The following is a 20,991-nucleotide window of genomic DNA, read 5'->3' on the forward strand; positions in this document are numbered from 1 at the left end:
TGGGCAAGTAAAAACACACACTGGGCTCCAAAACCCACTCAAATTCAGTGCTCACAAAGCTACTGACTTATTCGAGTTTCCTAGAATCAAAGGTTTCTAGCTCACCAGACTTATTCACCTGTTCCCCATCTCCTTCCTTCTCCCTGCACAACCTCTGCACAAACTGGCTTCTCACTCAACACTCCGCCATCTTGGCTGCTTCTCCTGGCCTCCTCCATGTGGCCTTTCTCTGCTCCCTGCTCTCTAATGCTAATCTCAGGAACCAAGAGAGCAAGCTCCCGTTCTGCCCCCATTTTATAGTGTAGAAATCAAAACCTTTAATCCAATATACAAAATAGGGAAGTCTCTAATACAAAGTCACTTATCTGGGGCATGATGGGATTGCACCACCCCACATCAAAAAGGGTGGGAAAGGCTTAGTCCTAAAACCAAGCCCAAGGCTACAAGCATCTTGCCTGCCCACAGCCCGCCCTCAACACACATTAATATCACCTGGGCACCGGGCTTCCATGTGGGCAGCGCCATCTTTAACAAAGTGAGCATAATATATTTTATCTGCTCAACAATAATACTGTAAAATATAAAACTATTCCAAATGTTTTTTTAAACCAGGTGATCTAGAAATACATTTGATATTACTACTAGTTTAAATTTAATTAATAAGTTTAAAGTTCTTAACAAAAAAATACATGTTTGTTTTGCCTAGGTTTACAAAAGGTTTCTATGATCTCTGTTATATCTTTTAACAATATGTTTGTTTGCCAATAAAAGAACCTGTTTCTAAGGGTCATAAAATATGTTCATAAAAGTATCAATATAAAATTGTTAATTACTAACTTAGTCCTCACTAAAAGTTAGGGTTTTTAAAAATTGAGAATTTTAATTAATTGGAAAGAAATGGTATAGTTTTAATAATAAAAGTTATAAAGTATAGAGATACTTGAGAAGGAAGAAAACAAATAAGTTCTGAAAGCTAGTTATTTCTGAATAGATAAAAAAGTTTATGAAAGCCACAGAGGCCTGACCTGTGGTGGCGCAGTGGATAAAGCATCGACCTGGAATGCTGAGGTCGCCGGTTCGAAACCCTGGGGCTTGCCTGGTCAAGGCACATATGGGAGTTGATGCTTCCTGCTCCTGCCCCTGTTCTCTCTCTATCTCTCCCTCTTTTTCTCTCCCCTCTTTCTCTAATAAAAATGAATAAATAAAATCTAAAAAAGTAAATAAGTAAAAAAAAATTAAAAAAAAGAAAAAAAAAGAAAGCTACAGAGGTTTGTATAGGTTGTAGATTTATAAAGAGAAAAGAGAGAGAGAGAGAGAGAGAGAGAAAAGAAACTGAGAAATAAACAAAGGAGAGATAAGGAGAGGAAGGAAGGACTTTAAAAGAAGGATTGTACTGAAAGGAAAATAAAAAGAACATTAGGACATTCTCAGGGGCTTCAGGAGCTTGAGAAATTCATCCAAACTTACAAGTATTACAAAAAGAGCCAATAGCCTTCTTAAGCCCCAACTACACAAACACAAAAGGGGGACTTAGGAGGAGAGACTCAACCCACAAGAACCATTGTATAAGGCTCGTTTTACTTTTAATTTTTTTTTTTTTTTTTTTTGTATTTTTCTGAAGCTGGAAACGGGGAGAGACAGTCAGACAGACTCCCGCATGCGCCCGACCGGGATCCACCCGGCACGCCCACCAGGGGCAACGCTCTGCCCACCAGGGGGCGATGCTCTGCCCCTCTGGGGCGTCGCTTTGCCGCGACCAGAGCCACTCTAGCACCTGGGGCAGAGGCCAAGGAGCCATCCCCAGCGCCCGGGCCATCTTTGCTCCAATGGAGCCTCGGCTGCGGGAGGGGAAGAGAGAGACAGAAAGGAAGGAGGGGGTGGGGGGTGGAGAAGCAGATGGGCGCTTCTCCTATGTGCCCTGGCCGGGAATCGAACCCGGGTCCCCCGCACGCCAGGCCGACGCTCTACCGCTGAGCCAACCGGCCAGGGCCTACTTTTAATTTTTTGAACATTTCCTCATCTAGACTTACTATAGCCAAGAGGCATTTTATGCCAGCTGAGCAACAGACTAAGCCTCTTGTGTTGTACCAAGATATATTAGCTGGCCCTAAATGGCAGAATCCAGTCAAATTACTAACCTGGGGGTGAGGGTATGTTGCAATTTTGTCATCAAGTCTTCTTTGGATACCAGTGAGGAACCTGAAGCTTTATTATGAGTTGGCATCGGCCCCTAGAAAGCAATGCAGTTCCAAAGATCCAGACCCGATAGTGAATCCACCACTGGAAATGAACCCGAAAAAGAGAAAGACACCTAACTCATTCCCAAGCACTCAAAGGAGCACCTGACATCACTTGGAACACTTTGAAGAATCTAATCAGGCAGGCTAAAAAAGTTTTGCAAAATACAGGAATGCCTGTGACCCCTAAAAACCTGTTTCTCTCTATACTTGCCCTTCACCTTCCACTGCAACCACCACTACCTGTTGACAAGCCAGCCATCACTGAACCACCTGACCATCTTACTCTCTGTTAATCTTTACTCAAACAAAAGAACAGGGATATGTAGGAATATGCTATGAAAACATGCAGAGTTAGAATTACAATTAGAAGACAGTGATGCACTCCAGGGCAAAAGACCTGAGCAGATGAGAGTCCAGGCGTCTCTCTAACCCATACTGGAAATAGTGTGTGCTGGAAACAACAAAGCAACAGAATAAGATTTACCAATAAAAAAATGTTTCGGTTCTCAGAACAGAGATTAGGAGTCAACATGTTCCTTGTCCTTTACTTTACCTCCTGAAAGCTTCTTCTGTCTGCTTCCTTGAGTTATTTGTAGTTGCTAATAAATATCTGAGTAAGGCTGGGGATGAGGTTTCAGTCTCTGGATCTGCTGACTGGGACTGTTGACCCCCCCCCCCCCCCCCCCCGGAGCATTTCATCTGGTCTTTGAGTAGCCATTGTCGCATTGACAACTGAAGAGTTTGGAACATTGGCTGATGTGATCTAATTTAGGTTCTACTGTTACCTTTTGTAATGAGGAGAACAGATTGTAGAAAGGTAAGACCAGAAGTTGGGAGATCATTAAGGAGGTTATTGCAGCAACCCAGGTGAGGGATAGAGGTGGCCTGTACCAGTGTAGTAATGGTGAGTAAAAAGTGAATGGATTTGGGATACAGTTTGAAGCTACAGCTGTTGGGACCTGCTGAGAGTTTGTTTTTTTAAGGGTTTTTTTTTTTTTTTGGTATTTTTCCGAAGTGAGAGGAGGGGGAGGCAGACAGACAGAGTCTTGCATGCACCCGACTAGGATCCACCTGGCACGCCCACTAGGGTGCGATGCTTAGCCTATCTGGGGCGTTGCTCTGCTGCAACCGGAGCCAATCTAGCGCCTGAGGCAGAGGCCATGGAGCCATCCTCAGTGCCCGGACCAACTTTGCTCCAACGGAGCCTTGGCTGCGGGAAGGGAAGAGAGAGAGAGAAAGGAGAGGGGGAAGGGTGGAGAAGCAGATGGGCACTTCTCCTATGTGCCCTGGCTGGGAATTGAACCTGGGACTCCCACACGCCAGGCCGACACTCCACTGCTGAACCAACCGGCCAGGGCTTGAGAGTTTAAATCAGAGGTCCCCAAACTTTTTACACAGGGGGCCAGTTCACTGTCCCTCAGACTGTTGGAGGGCCGGACTATAAAAAAAAAACTATGAACAAATCCCTATGCACACTGCACATATCTTATTGTAAAGTAAAAAAACAAAACGGGAACAAATACAATATTTAAAATAAAAAACAAGTAAATTTAAATCAACAAACTGACCAGTATTTCAATGGGAACTATGGGCCTGCTTTTGGCTAATGAGATGGTCAATGAGCTCCTCTCACTGACCACCAATGAAAGAAGTGCCCCTTCCGGAAGTGTGTGGGGGGCCGGATAAATGGCCTCAGGGGGCCGCATGCAGCCTGCGGGCTGTAGTTTGGGGACCCCTGGTTTAAATACATGGATGAACCCTAAGATTTGGACCCGGTGATGGGATGGTTGGTGTCATTAATAAACACGAGGAAGCATGGGGAAAGACAGGTCTGTAGAGAAAGATAGTGGAAAGATGGGTAAGTTCTTTTCTGGTCGCTTCTCTCTCTCTCTTTTAATTAATTTTAGAGAGAGAGAGGAAGGGAGAATAGAGCATCAAGATGATACTCTAACCAACTGTGCTACTTGGTCAGGGCATTTCTCTTTCCTTTATAAAATAAAAATTAATATCACTAGCTGAGGATAAGGGGTGCAATTTGAGGAGAGAAGGGACATGAAGTCATCATTTCAAAAAGTAAGAGAGAGAATTGAGTAGGGAACCTGTAGAATTGTTGGCAGTACTAAGAGCCAACAATCCTTGTAACTTTTCATTATAAATTCAAAGTGAGATCTGTCAGCACAGTTGTTTATCTCCAGCTGTGCTTAGTAACTCAGGGAAAGTCTTATTGTTGGTGAGTTCGGTTTCATCATGCTTGCAGTTTTGCAAGTAAGATGAAGGGAGAAGGCCAAGAGAATTAGAAGTGTATGCAAAGGAATTATTATAGTAATAAACAATCAGATCTAAACTTGGTAAGATGGAATGTGAAGAGATGGAGAGGGTGGTGGACAGTGAAAATGTGGACTGGTCAATGAACTAAAGAACTCAAAGTCCTGAAAGATTGTTGAACTGAGGGTGCCAGAGAGGGGACTGGAAAGATGGATGCTTGAAATTAGGAGACTGGAAGTGGTGCAGTTCCTGATAAAAATACACACACAAAAATATTATTGCTTGGGCCAGCTAGCTCAGATGGTTAGAGTGTCAGCTTGAGTACAAGGGTTGCCGGTCAGGGCACATACAGGAGCAGCAACCTATTTGTTGTTCCACTTATTCATACATTCATTGGTTGATTTCTGTGTGTGCCCTGACCAGGGATTGAATTTATAATCTTGGCATTTTGTGATGATGTTCTGACAGCTACCTCACCAGGGTGGCACTGTCAGCTCTTGCCTGTATTATTACCAAAACTTCCTAGCTAGTCTGTTTCCTCAAGTCTTACCCTTTCATAGTCCATCTTTCTCCCGATATAGCAGGAATATCTTTCTAACAGTATTTTAGTAAATGCTGAGCAGTTATTATATTCTAGTACTATGCTAGGGTATAGTTATAAACAAGACAGACAAGGTCTCTCTTTTCATGGAACTTACTTTTTTTTTTTTTTCTTTCTGAAGTGAGAAGCAGGGAAGCAGAGAGTCAGACTCCCACATGCACCCAACCGGGATCCACCCAGCATGTCCAACAGGGGGTGATGCTCTACTCATCTGGGGCATTGCTCCATTGCAACCAGAGCCATTCTTTTTTTTTTTTTTTTTAATTTTTATTTATTCATTTTTTTTTATTAGAGAGAGAGGGGAGAGAGAGAGAGAGGGAGAGATAGAGAGAGAACAGGGGGAGGGGCAGGAAGCATCAACTCCCATATGTGCCTTGACCAGGCAAGCCCAGGGTTTTGAACCGGCAACCTCAGCATTCCAGGTCGAGGTTTTATCCACTGCGCCACCACAGGTCAGGCAACAACCAGAGCCATTCTAGCATCTGAGGTGGAGGTAATGGAGCCATCCTTAGTGCCTGGGCCAATTTTGCCCCAGTGAAGCCATGGCTGCAGGGAGGGGAAGAGAGAGATAGAGAGGAAGGAGAGGGAGAAGGGTGGAGAAGCAGATGGGTGCTTCTCCTGTGTGCCCTGACCAGGAATTGAACCCAGGACTTCCACATGCCAGGCTGATGCTCTACCACTGAGCCAACTGGCCAGAGCCTTCTGTCTCTTCTTCTTTATCTGGCTAAATTGTCTTTCAGCTCATTGCTTAGATGTTATTTCTTCCAGGAAGCCCTCCTTGATATTGTGAGGCTGTCTTAAGTGCTTTCTCTATATCTGTAAGAGTCTGTAACTCTTTCATCAATACACCAATCACATTGTACTGTAATTTTCTTATTACTTCTGTGTTTTTCCAGGTCTCCCTCCAAGATGGTGGCTTTTAGATGTTTTGACCACAGTCTAGAGCAGTGGTAGTCAACCTGGTCCCTACCGCCCACTATTAGGCGTTCCAGCTTTCATGATGAGTGGTAGCAGAGCAACCAAAGTATAAATAAAAAGATAGATTTAACTATAGTAAGTTGTTTTATAAAGATTTATTCTGCCAAACTTAGTAAAAATCTGACATAAAGTACTTGGTAAGTATTAATAATTATTATTATATGCTTTAACTTGCTGTAACTCTGCTTTATAAATTTTATAAAGTAAAGTTACTTCCCTACTTTATAAATCACCATTACTGTGGAACTGGTGGGCGGTTAGAAAATTTTACTACTAACAGAGATACAAAAGTGGGCGGTAGATATATAAAAAGTTTGACTACCCCTGGTCTAGAGTAAGAAATGTATTTTATGTCATGATGCAGCACATACACACACATATACTGTATATAGAAGTGATAATTATTTTAGAAAACATTTCACTTTTACTACATGTGATGCAACTGATATTTTATTTTTTATTCTATTTCATTTAGAAAAAAGAAAGAAAGAAGAGCCATGCCTGGATAGCTCTGTTAGTTAACTCAGTTAGAGAGTTGTCTTAATATGCAGAGATTGTGGGTTTGATCCCTGGTCAGGGCACATCAGGTACAGATTAATGTTTCTGTATGCCTGTCTTTCTCTTTCCTTCTCTCTCCCTCCCTTTCTTTCTATCTAATATCAATAAATTATTATTATTTTTTTAAGATGAATGCTATTTGAGGCTGGCCAACAGCATTGACTTTATGACCCACACTAAATCTCATAAATCTGCATTTTTAAAATCTTGCCTTAGATCAGGGATCAGCAAACTTTCTCTCTGAAGGTCCTGTTAGTGAATATTTTAGGCTTTGCAAGCCATATGGCTTCTGTCGCCAGCACAGTACTCAAATCCTGCTGTTTGTATCATGAAAGTAGCCACAGGTAATACATAAAGATATGCCTGTGGGTCTATTTCAATGTACATTTATGGACATTGTGATTTGAATTTCATATAATTCTCACATCATAAAAATTCTTTTTCTTTTGATTTCTTAGATTGCAGGCCATACAAAACAAGCAGCATGCTGGATTTGGCCAGAGGCCATAGTTACTGACCCCTCCCCAAAGACTATGTTTCATGGAGGTGGGGACCATTATCTATCTTTGGAATTCATCCAATAAATTCCAAAGGTCCTGCACAAAGCCTTGTGTGCATTCAATCAATATTTAGTAAATAAGTTATTCAAGAGAGCAATTTGTAAATTAAACATTTTTATTATAAACATATTGTGTGTTCATGGAAGAAAAATGAGCAGTACAGCTAAACAAAATGAATAAACAAGTCCTTAGTAACCCTACCAGTTGGAGAAAATCATGTCCTTTCATACTTTTATGCAGTAGATGGCAGGAATTTAGGGAAAGGTTATTTTCTGGCCGAGGGAGTAATGAAAAGTTCTATTTTCCCTCAGTCCACCAGAGACCTAAGCTTCCCTTTTGTAGCTAGAGGGGACATACAAGGCTCCCTGAGGTCTTAGCAGTGGGCTTTACCCTCATTTGGTGGTCAAGAAAGTCCTTCCTCTCTAAGGAAGTGATATGTAAGCTGAGAAGGAATTAGTTGAGCAAGAAAATGGGGAAGTTCCACAATGAGAGAATGTGAAGTGTTCATTTGAGGTGTCTGGCTGGAGGGCAGTGAAGGGGTGGGAAGTGGCATGAGATCATCCGCGAAGAGGCTGGCAGGGACCACATTAAAAGGGCCTTGTCATCTAGATCTAACTACCAGTTTACAGGAACTAAAGCAGGTGAGTCAACAATTTTAAAAAACATTCTGAGGAAGTAAACAGCCAGATCCAGAATGAGGAACATTCTACCAGACAAACAATTCAGTTTCTCATCTGAGCAGTGGCATGAAAATTAAAAGAAAAGGGGGGAGCCTGACCAGGCGGTGATGCAGTGGATAGAGCGTCGGACTGGGATGAGGAGGACCCAGGTTTGAGACCCCGAGGTTGTCAGCTTGAGCCTGGGCTCATCTGGCTTGAGCAAAAAAGCTCAGCAGCTTGGACCCAAGGTCGCTGGCACGAGCAATGGGTTACTCGGTCTGCTGAAGGCCCACGGTCAAGGCACATATGAGAAAGCAATCAATGAACAACTAAGGTGTCGCAAAGAAAAACTAATGATTGATGCTTCTCATCTCTCTCTGTTCCTGTCTGTCTGTCCCTATCTATTCCTCTTTCTGACTTTCTCTCTGTCCCTGTAAAGAAAAAAAAAAGAAAAGAAAAGGGGGATTGGTTAGCACAGAAGGGCAACTTCCAAACGCCTTATAAACTGTATGTCCCCTATTTCAATTTTTAATACATTTTTGCCACTGGAAAAAAGAAAAGAAAAAGAAAAAGGAGGTTAGTCTGTTACAGAATAAAAGAGACTTAAGAGACATAACAAAAGCCATGTGTGGATCTTTTATTTATTTGTTTGTTTATTTATTTAATTTTAATTTTTCAGTTAATTTGACAGAGAGAGAGAGAGGAAGGGGGACAGAGGGGGAGAACAGAGAGTGAAGGATCAACTCATTCTTCCACTTAGTTGTGTACTCATTGATTGCTTCTTGTAGATGCCCTGACCTTTGTATGCTGGACAACACTTTTCCACTGAACCACCCAGCCAGGGCCTATTTATTGATCTTTAGTAAAAGAGGAAGTGAGAGAAGAACATTGATTTGTTGTTCCACTTATTCATGCATTCATTAGTTGATTCCTTTTTTTAATAAAGATTTTATTTTATTGATTTTACAGAGGGTGGGTGGAGAGCAAGAAGTATCAACTCATAGTTGCTTCATCTAGCTGTTTATTGGTTGCTTGTCAAATGTGCCTTGACTGGGCAAGCCCAGGGTTTCTAACTGAAGACCTTAGCATTCCAGGTTGACACTCCATCCACTGTGCTCCCCCAGGATCAGGCATTTTCTTTCTTTCTTTCTTCTTTCTTTCTTTCTTTCTTTCTTTCTTTCTTTCTTTCTTTCTTTCTTTCTTTCTTTCTTTCTTCCTTCCTTCCTTCCTTCCTTCCTTCCTTCCTTCCTTCCTTCCTTCCTTCCTTTCTCTCTCTCTTTTTTAAAATTAATTAATTATTTTACAGAGACAGAGAGAGAGTCAGAGAGGGGGATAGACAGGGACAGACAGACAGGAACGGAGAGAGATGAGACCCCTTGCTCGAGCCAGCGACCTTGGCTCCAAGCTGGTGAGCTTTTGCTCAAACCAGATGAGCTCACACTCAAGGTGGCGACCTTGGGGTCTCGAACCTGGGTCCTTGGTATCCCAGTCTGACGCTCTAATCACTGTGCCACCGCCTGGTCAGGCTCTTTATTTATTTATTTATTTATTTTACAGAGACAGAGAGTGAGTCAGAGAGAGGGATAGACAGGGACAGACAGACAGGAACGGAGATGAGAAGCATCAATCATTGGTTTTTTGTTGCACATTGCAACACCGTAGTTGTTCATTGATTGCTTTCTCATATGTGCCTTGACTGCAGGCCTTCAGCAGACCGAGTAACCCCTTGCTGGAGCCAGTGACCTTGGGTTCAAGCTGGTGGGCTTTTGCTCAAACCAGATGAGCCCGCACTCAAGCTGGCACCCTCAGGATCTCGAACCTGGGTCCTTGGCATCCCAGTCCAACGCTCTATCCACTGCGCCACCGCCTGGTCAAGCAGGGAATAACCTCTTGTGTGTCTAGATTGTGCACAGTCATCTGTGATATAGGAGCTGGGGGTCCTGTATCAACCCAAACATGCTCTTCTACCCTGTAGCTTTTTAATTTTTATTTATTTATTCATTTTAGAGAGGAGGGGGGAGATAGATAGAGAGAGAGAGAGAGAAAGAAGGGGGAGGAGCAGGAAGCATCAACTCCCATATGTGCCTTGACCAGGCAAGCCCAGGGTTTTGAACCGGCAACCTCAGTGTTTCTAGGTTGACGCTTTATCCACTGCGCCACCACAGGTCAGGCTACCCTGTAGCTTTTAACACCAAAGCTATTGCTCCTAAATCAGTCACTTTTGTGATCCATTTTAGCAAAGGTTCTTCAGGAAGCTGAGGATAACAATCTACAAAATAATGCAACTCCTTCACATTGTATCCCCTGGTTTCAGTACTTTCTCGGTTTGGCCCACCCTCCATATTGACTACCTTCTTGGTGACTAGAGGCCTTAGAGGTACTTTCTGTTATTCTAGCACAATTTTTCACTTTGTGGGCAGCTTTGAGACTTGTGGCTAATGCTTAAACTGACCAAAATCTGAATTTATTTTAGTATCACACTTTTTTTTAAATTTCATTTTAGCTATTATTGATAATAGCCAAGGGATTGTATATTTCACTTTCTTTTTGCCATTGATGAGAGGAAAAAAAGAGAAAGAGAGAGAGAGAGAGAGAAAAGGAGAGAGAGAAGCATCAATTCAATTCATTGTGCCACTTTGTTGTGCACCCATTGATTGCTTCTCATATGTGCCCTGACGGGGGGGGGGGGGGGGCTCAAACCTCAGGGTTGAGCCTGTAACCCTGGGATTGAGCTAGCGACCTTGGGATCAAGCAGGTGACCTTGGTGCTTTGGGACAAGGTTCTATCCATGCGCCAATGGCCAGGGCTTTCACTTTTTTCTTATTAGTTTGCATTTACTTATGTATGCAGTGAACCAACTCCTGAGAGTTGGATCCAATTCTAAATTACATTTGTAACTTTAAACTTTCAGTAAATGATTGCAGCCCAGCTGCTACTCCCCCCCCCCCCCCCCAGGGTAACCACATGACCACTCAGGAATTACAGGCTCCTCACTTACCCTCCTGTCATTCTTGCTTTTCCCAATATACGAGAGGGGCATGAGAACTATATAAGTTAACTGAAGTCACACAAAGTTAAGTCAGAGACCTGCTGTGTGCTGCGTGACACAGACTCAGTTGAGCAGACCATGAAGAGCCTCTGGACAAAAAATTCCTGCATAGATTGATTAATAGCTGCTCACCCAAACCTTATCATTTACCAATACCATAAAGGGAAAATGAACCAAAAATATATCCTGTAAAGGTTAAAGTTAATCCAAACTTCCCCCCCATACCAGCAGTTTCCCATAGAAACTACAGATATAAGCTTACCTCCTAGAGATGGGTGGGGTCTTCTCTCCTTCTCTTGTGAGGAGAGTCCACTATTCTATGGAGTAGCTTTTCTTGCTTGTCCTCTCTGTTCTATAAAACCTGCTTTTCCACTATAACCTTTTGTCTGGCTCACATCTTGACTTCTTTCCCTCTAGAAGCCAAGAACCCTCTTGGTTTGGAGCTCAAGTCTCCCCTAGGGACTTGCCTCTCTAGTATCAAAGCCACATATTTCTGTGAGTTAGGGCCAATCTAGCAAATCTCACTTCTGACACCAACTATTAGCTGTTTTTATTACTAGCTTTCTTACATAACATTTGTGGGTTATATTTTTCTCCTTACCAACCTATTCTCCAACTACCTATACACCAACTGGGTGTCCTACTGAGGCAGGATAGTAAGAAGCTAGGAAAATTCTTGGGCAAGTGGAAAGGGGAAAATGAGACAACATAATTAAACAAGGCCAACAATTTGACCAATTTACAGGCAGCTAGTGAATTGTAAGACTTTATCTTCCCTTAACGAGGATACTTAAGAACAACTGGTTTACATTTCTCCTCTCTGACCAGAGAATAAATAGCTTAACTCACCCTGGTCAGGGAGATAGAGGACAGAGACCCAATTAATGCCATTTGTGCCAGTCAAACCCAAGGATGGGTGAAGTTAGGGGAACAAACAACAAAAACCCAATTAAAGCCAGGCGACTCAAGATAAAAGTAAAATAGTAAAGCCAATCAAAGAATAATCCCAAACTCCCCTATACACTCATTTTTTTTTTTTTTTTTTTTTCTTTTCTGAAGCTGGAAACAGGGAGAGACAGTCAGACAGACTCCCGCATGCGCCCGACCGGGATCCACCCGGCACGCCCACCAGGGGGCGACGCTCTGCCCACCAGGGGGCGATGCTCGGCCCATCCTGGGCGTCGCCATGTTGCGACCAGAGCCACTCTAGCGCCTGGGGCAGAGGCCACAGAGCCATCCCCAGCGCCTGGGCCATCTTTGCTCCAATGGAGCCTCAGCTGCGGGAGGGGAAGAGAGAGACAGAGAGGAAGGCGCGGCGGAGGGGTGGAGAAGCAAATGAGCGCTTCTCCTATGTGCCCTGGCCGGGAATCGAACCCGGGTCCTCCGCACGCTAGGCCGACGCTCTACCGCTGAGCCAACCGGCCAGGGCTATACACTCATTTTTAAAAATTTTTATTTTATTTATTCATTTCGGAGAGGAGAGAGAAAAAGAGAGAGAGAGAGAGAGAAAAGGTGGGAGGAGCAGGAAGCATCAACTCCCATATGTGCCTTGACCAGGCAAGCCCGGGGTTTCAAACCGGCAACCTCAGCATTCGGTGGACCCTTTATCCACTGTGCCACCACAGGTCAGGCACTAGTTCTGATGCATTACCATATTAAACACACACCTGGAAAGCTGCTGAGTACTTTGCTGAAACCCTCCCCTAAGACTCTCATCCGCAGAAGAAAGATAAAAACTCTCATAACAAAGACCCAGGGCAGGCTCGCCCATGCCCTTTATTAGGCATGAACTTTTTCTTCCTTTTAAACTCTAAGGATCCCCATAGGACTTGCAAAGAGGGTGTAGCAGTCAGTGGCAGCTTGTCCTGGGCTAACCCCCTGAACCTGTCTCCAAGGGCCCCTATTCTTTGACTTCCTAGTGAGCTGAAAGCAGCCCCATCTCGGCTCACTTCTTTCCTATAATGGTCATAGAGAGAAAGCAGAGCACTCTCTCCCGTTGCTTCTCTTACCCTAAGTCCTTCCTTTGTTTCACTGCCTCCAGCTTTAATAAACATACTCTCAAAATCACCTGGACTCATGCCGGGTAATCTTTCCTGCACCAAGTTAAAACCCACACACTACAGGCTGGCCTGAGGCAGACCCACTCGGGGCCTAGTCTTCCTCTGATAACACTACAATTCCAGAGTGAGCTTAATTCCACAAGACTGCCCCCTACTTCAGATGCCAATAGTAAGTCCTGGCCTCCTACACTTCTGACCAACTGACTATAAATTGTGGGTTCCCATGACTCCCCTTCAAGTTCACTAATTCACTAAAATGGCTCACAGAACTCAGGAAAAACAGTTTACTATTACTGGTTTATTAAAAGGGAAGAGCCAAAAGGAAGAGATATGCATAGGGCAAGGTATAAGGGGTGGTGTGGAACTTCCATGCTCCCTAGGTATGCCATCCTCAGCACCTCAGTGTGTTCACCAACCCGGAAGCTCTCTGAACCCCATCAGGTAGGGGTTTTTATGAAGATTCCAGTATGGAGAGTGGAGGGATGATTGATTAAATCTTTAATTAGCTCAATCTCCAGCCACCCCCTCATATCTCCGTGGGGCTGAGGGGCGGGGCTGAAAGTTCCAGCCTCTAATCACAGGGTTGGTTCCCTCTAGCAGCTGGTCCCCATCAGGAAGTTAACCTGGGATCACCAGGGTCATCTCATTGGCATAAACACAAGTATGGTCGAAAGAAAGTTATGAATAACAAAAGACACTTCTATCAAAGCCATCACACTGGAAATTCCAAGGGTTTTATGCCAGGAACCCTGGAAAGACCAAATATATATTTCTTACTATATCATAGCATCACAGGGGGTAATAATAAAATGGGGAAAATGTTGATAATTGTTGAAGTTGAGTGAGGGCTACCTAGTGACTCATTATACTTAGTCTCTGGGCTTTTGTGAATATTTGGAAACTTAAATAATAAAATATTTATAATAAAAGAGAATGACATGGCCCTGGCCAGTGGCTCAGGCCTGGTGTATACACGTTCCAAATTTGATTTCCAGTCAGGGCACACAGAGGAAGCGACCATCTGCTTCTCCCCTTTCCCCTCCCCCCTTTCCTCCTTCTTCCCCTCCTGCAGCCAGTGGCTTGATTGGTTTGAGCATGGCCCTGGGCACTGAGGATAGCTCCATGGGAGTGCATTAACCTCAGGTGCTAAAAATAGCTTGGTACTGGAGCATTGGACCCAGTTTGGGTTGCTGGGTGGATCCCGGTCAGGGCACATGCCAGAGTCTGCCTCACTATCTCTCCTCCTCTCACCTAAAAAATAAAAAAATAAATAAGAGAGAGAGAGAGAGAGAGAGAGAGAATGTCAGAGAGAGGCACCTTACAAGTCATAGAAGGAGTCTGAACTTGATTTTTGACTTTTTATTTTGAAATAATTTTATATTTATAGATAAGTTATAAAGATGTATTCTCATATATCCTTCACCCATCTTCCTTTAATGTTGCATCTTATATGAACATGATATATTTAGCAAAACTAAGAAATTAACATTGATACAATACCATTGCTATACTACAGACTTTGTTCAGATTTCTCCAGTTTTTCCATTAATGTCCTTTTTGTTCCAGGATCCAATCCAGAATGTTGCATATACAGTTGTCATATCTCCTGACTCTCTTCCAATCTGTCAGTTTCTTGGTCTTTCCTTACCTCTTATGACTTTAACACTTTTTTTTTTTTTTTTTGACTTTAACACTTTTGATGATTAGTGGTCAGGTATTTTGTAGACTGTTTTACAATTTGGATTTGTCTGATGCTTTCTCATGATTAGACTGAGGTTATGGATTTTGCAAAGAATACTATAGTGGTGATGTGGCCTTCTCAATGCATCATGTCAGGGAACATATGATGTTAACATGACTTTTTTCTTTAACCTTAATCACTTGGTTAAGGTGGTGTCTGACAGATTTCTCCACTATTTTTGCCCTTTTTATACTCAGTGATAGTGTCTAAGTCTAGCCCACACCAAAGGGGACTTGAAAAGCAGAGTGAAGTCACTGAAGGGATTTGGGGGCCAGGTAAATGTGTTCAAAAGTGTATTTTAGAAGGAATATGCTGGCTGGCTGAAATGTGAAGACGACTTTGTGGTGGGAATGGACATAAACCAGTGGCTTTGACTGACGTTAGCAGTCTGACACAGCGGGAGCTGATTCTTGATTGGTTATGTGTGATGAGAGAAGGTGAAGTCCAGGGGAGCCTCCAGGTTTCTCACTTGGATAGTTGAGTGGCTGGGACCTTTTACTGAATATAAACCCAGGGGTCTGTGTGCCCCTAAGAGGTTGTGTGCTTCCCTTGACCCCTAGTGAAAAGCTACTTTCTGCTTCTCGGTTTTGCCTTGGGGCATGTCCCTGAGGGTTACCGGGGTGGCAAAATGACTTTCCCACATACACTAGAAGTTAGGGATTACCAAGGAGGGTCAGAATTTCAAGTAATAAAGGGGACAGCCACCGAGGGACTGAAAGAAGCTGGAGGAAAAGAACTCATCCCTACATCCTTTTCTCCCTTCCCTGTTAGTGACCCAATTATGAGCATTTGACTCCATGGTTTTCAAACAAGCAATTTTATTTACCTTTTCCGTGCTCCGCTAACCGGCCTCCCCCTCGGCCTCGGGTGCTTTGCGTCCCTTTGGGGCGGGGGTTTGGAGCGGGGGCGCACTGCCCCCTCTCAGTCCTCACCTCCGCCGGCGGGCCCCCCGCCCAGTTTTCTTTTCCCCTCGGCGCCTGCGAGCAGGGGCCGGAGGTGCAGCAGGAGCTGGGGCGGGCTGCCCGGGCCCGGGCGCCGAGCGGGTCCCGCTGCCCTGCGGAGGTTTGTAGACCAGGTGGAAGATGAAGGCGTTGCAGTACCTGAGGGGGCGGGGCGCCGTCAAGGGTGGATTCCCGCGGCCGGAGGCGTGGCGGGGGTTTTGGTGGGGATGAGCGAGGATTTGGAGAGATTTTGCGAGCTGGGTCTAAAGACGGGTGTGTTGGAGTTTTCGAGACCCGCCAGAGGATGGAGAGTAGCCGGGGCAGAAAAGGCAGGATGTAGGGCTGGGCCAGGAGGATCCCAGGAGAGCAGAGACGAGGGCAGGGATGGGCACGTAGGATGCTCAGCCAGAGAGTAAGAAGTTAAGGGTCTGGGAGGAAATAGAGGGCGGCGGGCCCTTACCAGGGCATGCAGTTGTCGGCCGCTCTGAGACGAAACGGGGAGCGGAAGGGATTGGGCTGTGGAGGGCTGGTGCCCCCTCCTGTGGCCACTGCCATGGTCTGGTCGTCCATCACACAGCCGTACTCGCTGCTCTCGGTGAAGAAGGCCGGCACTCGGAGGGACTAGGGTGGGGGCGGGGCCTCAGACACTCTCAGAGAGGCTCCTACCCCCAGGGACCTCCTGAGCAGCAAGGGTTGCAGACTGGGCTGAAAACTGAGGATCCAGATAGACCGGGATGGAGCGGGAAGAGGTACAGGCAGACCGAGAGGGGCAGGAGGACCCATCGGCGGCCCCAGGTTTGTGGAACACATAATGGAGAAGCAGAAACTTTCAGAAAAGGAGGAGGGACTGGGCAAGAGGTGAGAGAAATTCCCTTTTGCGCCTTCACCCACCTGTAACCGGGGCAGTGAGCTCAGCCAAGTGTCCTTGAGGCCAAAGCCGGAGTTAAATCCTGTGGATCAAGGGAGGTCAGGGAGAAGCTAGCTCCCTTGGTTTTCTTCTCCCACCTTCTCCACACTCCTTCCCCAGGTTCTCACCAATAACCAAGTCAGGCTTGGGCCCCTGGAGCAGATGGTAAGGCCGTGCAGACACTTTGATCTGCAGGTCCCTTCGGCCTCCCTTCTCCTTAGTTCCAGAGCTAAGCCGCGCTGATACCCCAGAACCAGGACGGACAGATACTTCATGGCCATCCTGGGGAGCAACGAGGGGGGTGAGGAGACCACTGGAAGTTAGGGTACTGGAGGATGCATCAGGCAAGACAGAGGAGGGGAGAGGAGGGAGCAGAAGGGCAAGGTCAGTCAGGAGGACAGGAGGCTCAGGACTGAAGAGCAGGGTCTTCCTCCACCCTCACCCTCTGCAGGGTAAAATGCTGCTGGTCACTCTCAGGCGGCAGGCCGTCACCCACAAACTGTAGTTCCAGGGCCACGTGGGGGAGCAAGACCAAGAGCTCCTAAAGGATAGAGAGGACAGACCTGGGTCCCACCTTGCATCCACTTCTACTCTCAAATGCCCAACCTCCAGGCCTGGAGGGACTTACCCAAAACACCATGACAAGGTCAAACTCCTTCCTGGCCTCCACCACGTGGATTTTCAATGACTGTTTATTCTGGATGTTGAGCTCAGGGACTGTACGAGAAGCTAGCTGTTTAAGGATTTGGTCTCCCTCACCTTCCCTCCTGTTCCCTACCAGCTCCCTGTCGCCTCTCTTCAAGCACTCCCCTCTCCCCCTGCGTTTGCTCTCCTTACAGGACTGGGGCACCAGGTGGGTGATGACGTAGTACACAGTCAGTGGGTAGGTGAGAAGCACAGCCACGGGGGAGTCCAAGCTGAGGCCCCGCCATGTGTAGTAATCCTGCCACGAGCCTAGGGAGAGTGGGTTACTGGAGGACCTGACCCCAGGTCTCCACTCCGGACTGCTGGCTCTTCAGTCCCTGTCTCTACCGCTAGTTCCTACAGGACTTCAGCTCACCAAAGAGGCCCTTGGGTGGATCTGGGGGCACAGGAGGCATCAGGGCAGGGCCATCCCCCTGGAGAAGCTTGTAGGGATCTCCTGAGAGGAGGAAAGAAAGAAGAGGAGCCTGGTGTTAGGGAGACTCCCACCTGGCATGTCTCCCTCTCCCTTCCAAAGGAGCTGTATTACCTGAGAGAGGACCTTGCACTACAGCAAAAGGAATGGGGGGGGGGGGTATCTAGATGGGGAGAGTAGGGGTGACTTAAAGGGTTGAGGAAAGGACTGAAATGGCCCTGGTAATAGTGGTAGGGTTTGGTGTGAAATGGAGGAGTTACCTGGGACCCAAACAACTCTATTCTCTCCCATCTTTTCCTCTAGTCGGAGAGGCCCATGCCCGAAGAAAGTTCCCACGCACCATTGAGAAGAAGACTGTGGGATGGTGTGCTGCCCTGGAGGTGCCTGGGGGTGCTAGAGCCTGGAATCAGCATGCTGATCTGGGTCCAGTAGCCACGAGTGAGGCCCCGTGAGGCCAGGAAGGCCTCTTTGTTGAAAGTTTCACTGGTCACCTCTGGAGGAGGAGGAGGAGAAGGGTTGAAGGCTTGGGGGCTAGGACCACAGACATTAGCTCTCCTCGGCCTCTCCCAAGGATCTGGGGTCTGAGTATGGTGCTAACCGGGAGAGAACTAATATTTCTGAATGTCTACAGTGTAGCAGACATCCAGCCTGCAGAATAACAATTCCCACATAACAATTCCCTGAGATAATTTGCTAGTGTTCCTGTTTTACAGATGAGAAAATTAAGGCACTAAGATAGTGATTTTAAGGTCAACAGTTAATGGTGGAGCTGGGAAGCAAGTGTTTAAATTACTAGTTCCAAAGCCCTTAAACTCTCTCAGGGACTGGGGTGCTCCAGAGATCCTATCTCCAGCCTCAGGGGTCTAGCCCAGCCCCAAATATCCACCACCCAGCCCTTATTCCAGGGATTCGGACCTCCAGAACCCTGTGCCCAGACTGCAGGCCCCAGACACAAAGACCTGGTCCCCCGCCCCCACCCTGACCACCTATGTTACCTGCAGTATAGGTAAAAGGCAGAGTTGCCAGTTCTCCTGTTCGTTCCATGAAGGCTGCTAGCCTCGAGCACCAAAATTTGTGGCTCACATCATCTGGGCATCGTCGCCAGTCGGCCCGAAGACAGGCCTCTCCACAGTATAAGACAGCACTACACTGGGGGCTGGGGTCACAGGGAGTGGTGGGCACCGTGTTAATCTCTGTAAGTCCTTTGTCTGCTGTCCATCTGCCCTGTAGCTATCCATATGTGACTTGGTCTGTTTGTTTGTATTCTCTCTGCCAGTAACAGCTTGTTGTTTTCTTCATTTTATTTCCCTGTCCCTCATTCTGTCTAAAGGGTCCCCCACCAGCTTGCTTTCTCTGTGTTTGCCTGACTATTGGGGTCTTCCTTCCTCTCATTTCATCTTTGCAGGCTGCTCACCAGGGTGTCAGCTTCACTTCAAAGCTGTGCTTGTGACAAACATGGCAGGTTTGAGCCTGAAGGGAGGCAAACGTGAAGCCTGGGTGGGGACCCCATGTCCGCATTGGAGTCTTGGCTAACTTCACTCCCAGCCTTGGGACTAGACTCTCCAGATCTCTGAATGGGGTAGACAGGGCATCCATCAGGCGGTGGAGTTCAGAAGTCCAAGCCCCCTAGGCCTCCCCACCCTCAGATACCAGATTTCTGTACCGATGCAGCTGGGCATCTCCTACAGTAAGCTGTTGGGGCTTTCGAGGGTCTCCAGAGCCCATGGGGCAGGCCATGCTGTGGCAGAGGAGAGCATAGGCCCGAGGAGCCAGGTTCTCTGTCCCTGAGCTCTTGCCTGCACTCCTCTGGGCTCCATCCATTAGTAGGTCAATGCCCAAGATGGTGCCATGTTCATCTGTCACCAGTAAGAGGCAGGAAAGGTGCAGGGAGGCAGCCTCTGGAGAAGAAGGGAAGAGTTGGAGGTGGAGGGGTCAGGAGCACCAAACTCAAATGCCTACAGGGGCTAGGCAAGTAAACCTAGTGAGTCAAGGGAACTAGGTGGAAAGGGTATGCCTCATCCAAAGGGGACAGTGGCTACATAGTAGCAGTATTTGCTGCCATGCAGAACTGTGGGCCTGCTGCGAATACTTCAGTTTTTCTTAAGAAGGTATAACTCCAGACTTAGGGAGTTTTTTTCTTTAAATGTTGGCTCAAATTAAAAAACAAAACAATAAAACAATTTGGGACAAGGAAAACACCTTTTCAGGAGAGATTGGTCTGAAGCCATCCTTTTGTTTGTGACCCCTGGCTGGGTTCTGAGTGGTAAGCAGGGCTTTTGAGGGGGAGTATATCTGAGCAGGGGTAATGCAGGGCAAGTCCTAGGTTCTTACCACTTCTCCGTCCCTTCCTCCTCTCAGGCCCCGTTTTGTCTTCTGCCCTGTCCTCTCGGCAGCCATCTTCGCCACCTCCTGCCTCCTGCTCAGTCTCCTCTGGCTCCCCTGAAGGATTTCCTTCTTGGAGGGACTCCTTGCTCATATGGGCTGGCTCCCCATTCTCCTCTGGTTCTACCTTCTCTCTGCCTGCACCCTCCTCCTCTCTATTTTTTCTCTCTTCTTCCTCTTCCTCCTCCTCCTCCTCCTCCTCCTCCCCTTCCTCCCCTTCCTCCAAACTGACAAGCCTGACATAGGGGCTTAGGTCTTGGAGGTGGAGGGGGGGCTCATCTCCCAGCAGCCAGCCAGCCCCCAGGCCTGGTCCAGGGCCTGGCTCTGCCCCTTGCCCCAAGCTGATGCCCACACTATGGTTGGGCAAGACATGGAGCACCCAAAGGGCAGGGTCCTGGGGCAGTCTTCTGATCTGAGCTTCCAGCTGTCGCCAGCGGCCCTCAATGCCTGTCTCCACAGCCCCACGCTCTGCCGTGAACTTTCGGAACCAGCCAAAGAGAAGGGCAGTGAAATCAAGGAACTCATCTCGGTATCCAGACACAAACTCCATGTCTTCATGGGCACAGGGCCTAGGCTCAGGCTAAGCAGAGGAAAGATTATATGGTGAGGGAGAGGGTGGTAGTGAGAATTTGGAGCTGGGTCACAAAATGCAGGAGCATGGGTTTAAGGGTCAGTTGGGGTGTCATCTATAAGATGAGGGTTAGGAGCTGAGAATAAGGTTTTTCAAGGCTAAAGATGGGTATCAGGGATGAGAATGGGGCTAGACTTGAAAGTGGACCGTTAGTGGTAAAGATGTATTCAGGAGTGAGATTGAATATGGGGCTCAAAATTTGAGGCTCAAACCTTTAAAAGCAGTGTTTGAGTTGGGATAGAGATGAAGGAGGGCTAGTCCAGTTGGGAAGGTTTTGGCAAGGGGGGAAGAATTTTGGATCC

The 20,991-nt window shown here is 46.5% G+C and overlaps 1 protein-coding gene across 1 annotated transcript; it reads right to left on the bottom strand.

Moving 5' to 3' along the window:
* Nucleotides 1-14,163: 14,163 nt before the first annotated feature.
* ZMYND15 (zinc finger MYND-type containing 15) lies at nt 14,164-20,619 on the bottom strand. Its single transcript, XM_066262893.1, has 14 exons — nt 20,008-20,619; nt 19,340-19,574; nt 19,091-19,246; nt 18,672-18,832; nt 18,017-18,169; nt 17,620-17,700; nt 17,397-17,513; nt 17,188-17,276; nt 17,002-17,100; nt 16,688-16,841; nt 16,544-16,602; nt 16,113-16,273; nt 15,538-15,811; nt 14,164-14,221 (listed from the first exon to the last, which is right to left on the bottom strand). Exons 1-13 carry the CDS (start codon nt 20,606-20,608, stop codon nt 15,640-15,642), a joined length of 2,238 nt encoding a protein of 745 aa, XP_066118990.1. The 5' UTR covers nt 20,609-20,619; the 3' UTR covers nt 14,164-14,221; nt 15,538-15,639.
* Nucleotides 20,620-20,991: the final 372 nt, after the last annotated feature.

Source organism: Saccopteryx bilineata, chromosome 2 (assembly GCF_036850765.1).
Source record: "Saccopteryx bilineata isolate mSacBil1 chromosome 2, mSacBil1_pri_phased_curated, whole genome shotgun sequence".
Lineage (NCBI taxonomy): Eukaryota > Metazoa > Chordata > Mammalia > Chiroptera > Emballonuridae > Saccopteryx > Saccopteryx bilineata.

What these genes read in the sequence shown, in the direction of transcription:
- ZMYND15 (XM_066262893.1), bottom strand. Translation starts at nt 20,608, where the DNA reads ATGGAGTTTGTGTCTGGATACCGAGATGAGTTCCTTGATTTCACTGCC. An exon ending in CCACAGTCTTCTTCTCAATG is followed by an intron (nt 17,701 to 18,016) that starts GTGCGTGGGAAC and finishes TCCTCCTCTCAG; the next exon opens with GAGATCCCTACAAGCTTCTC. An exon ending in AGCATTTTACCCTGCAGAGG is followed by an intron (nt 16,842 to 17,001) that starts GTGAGGGTGGAG and finishes GTTGCTCCCCAG; the next exon opens with GATGGCCATGAAGTATCTGT.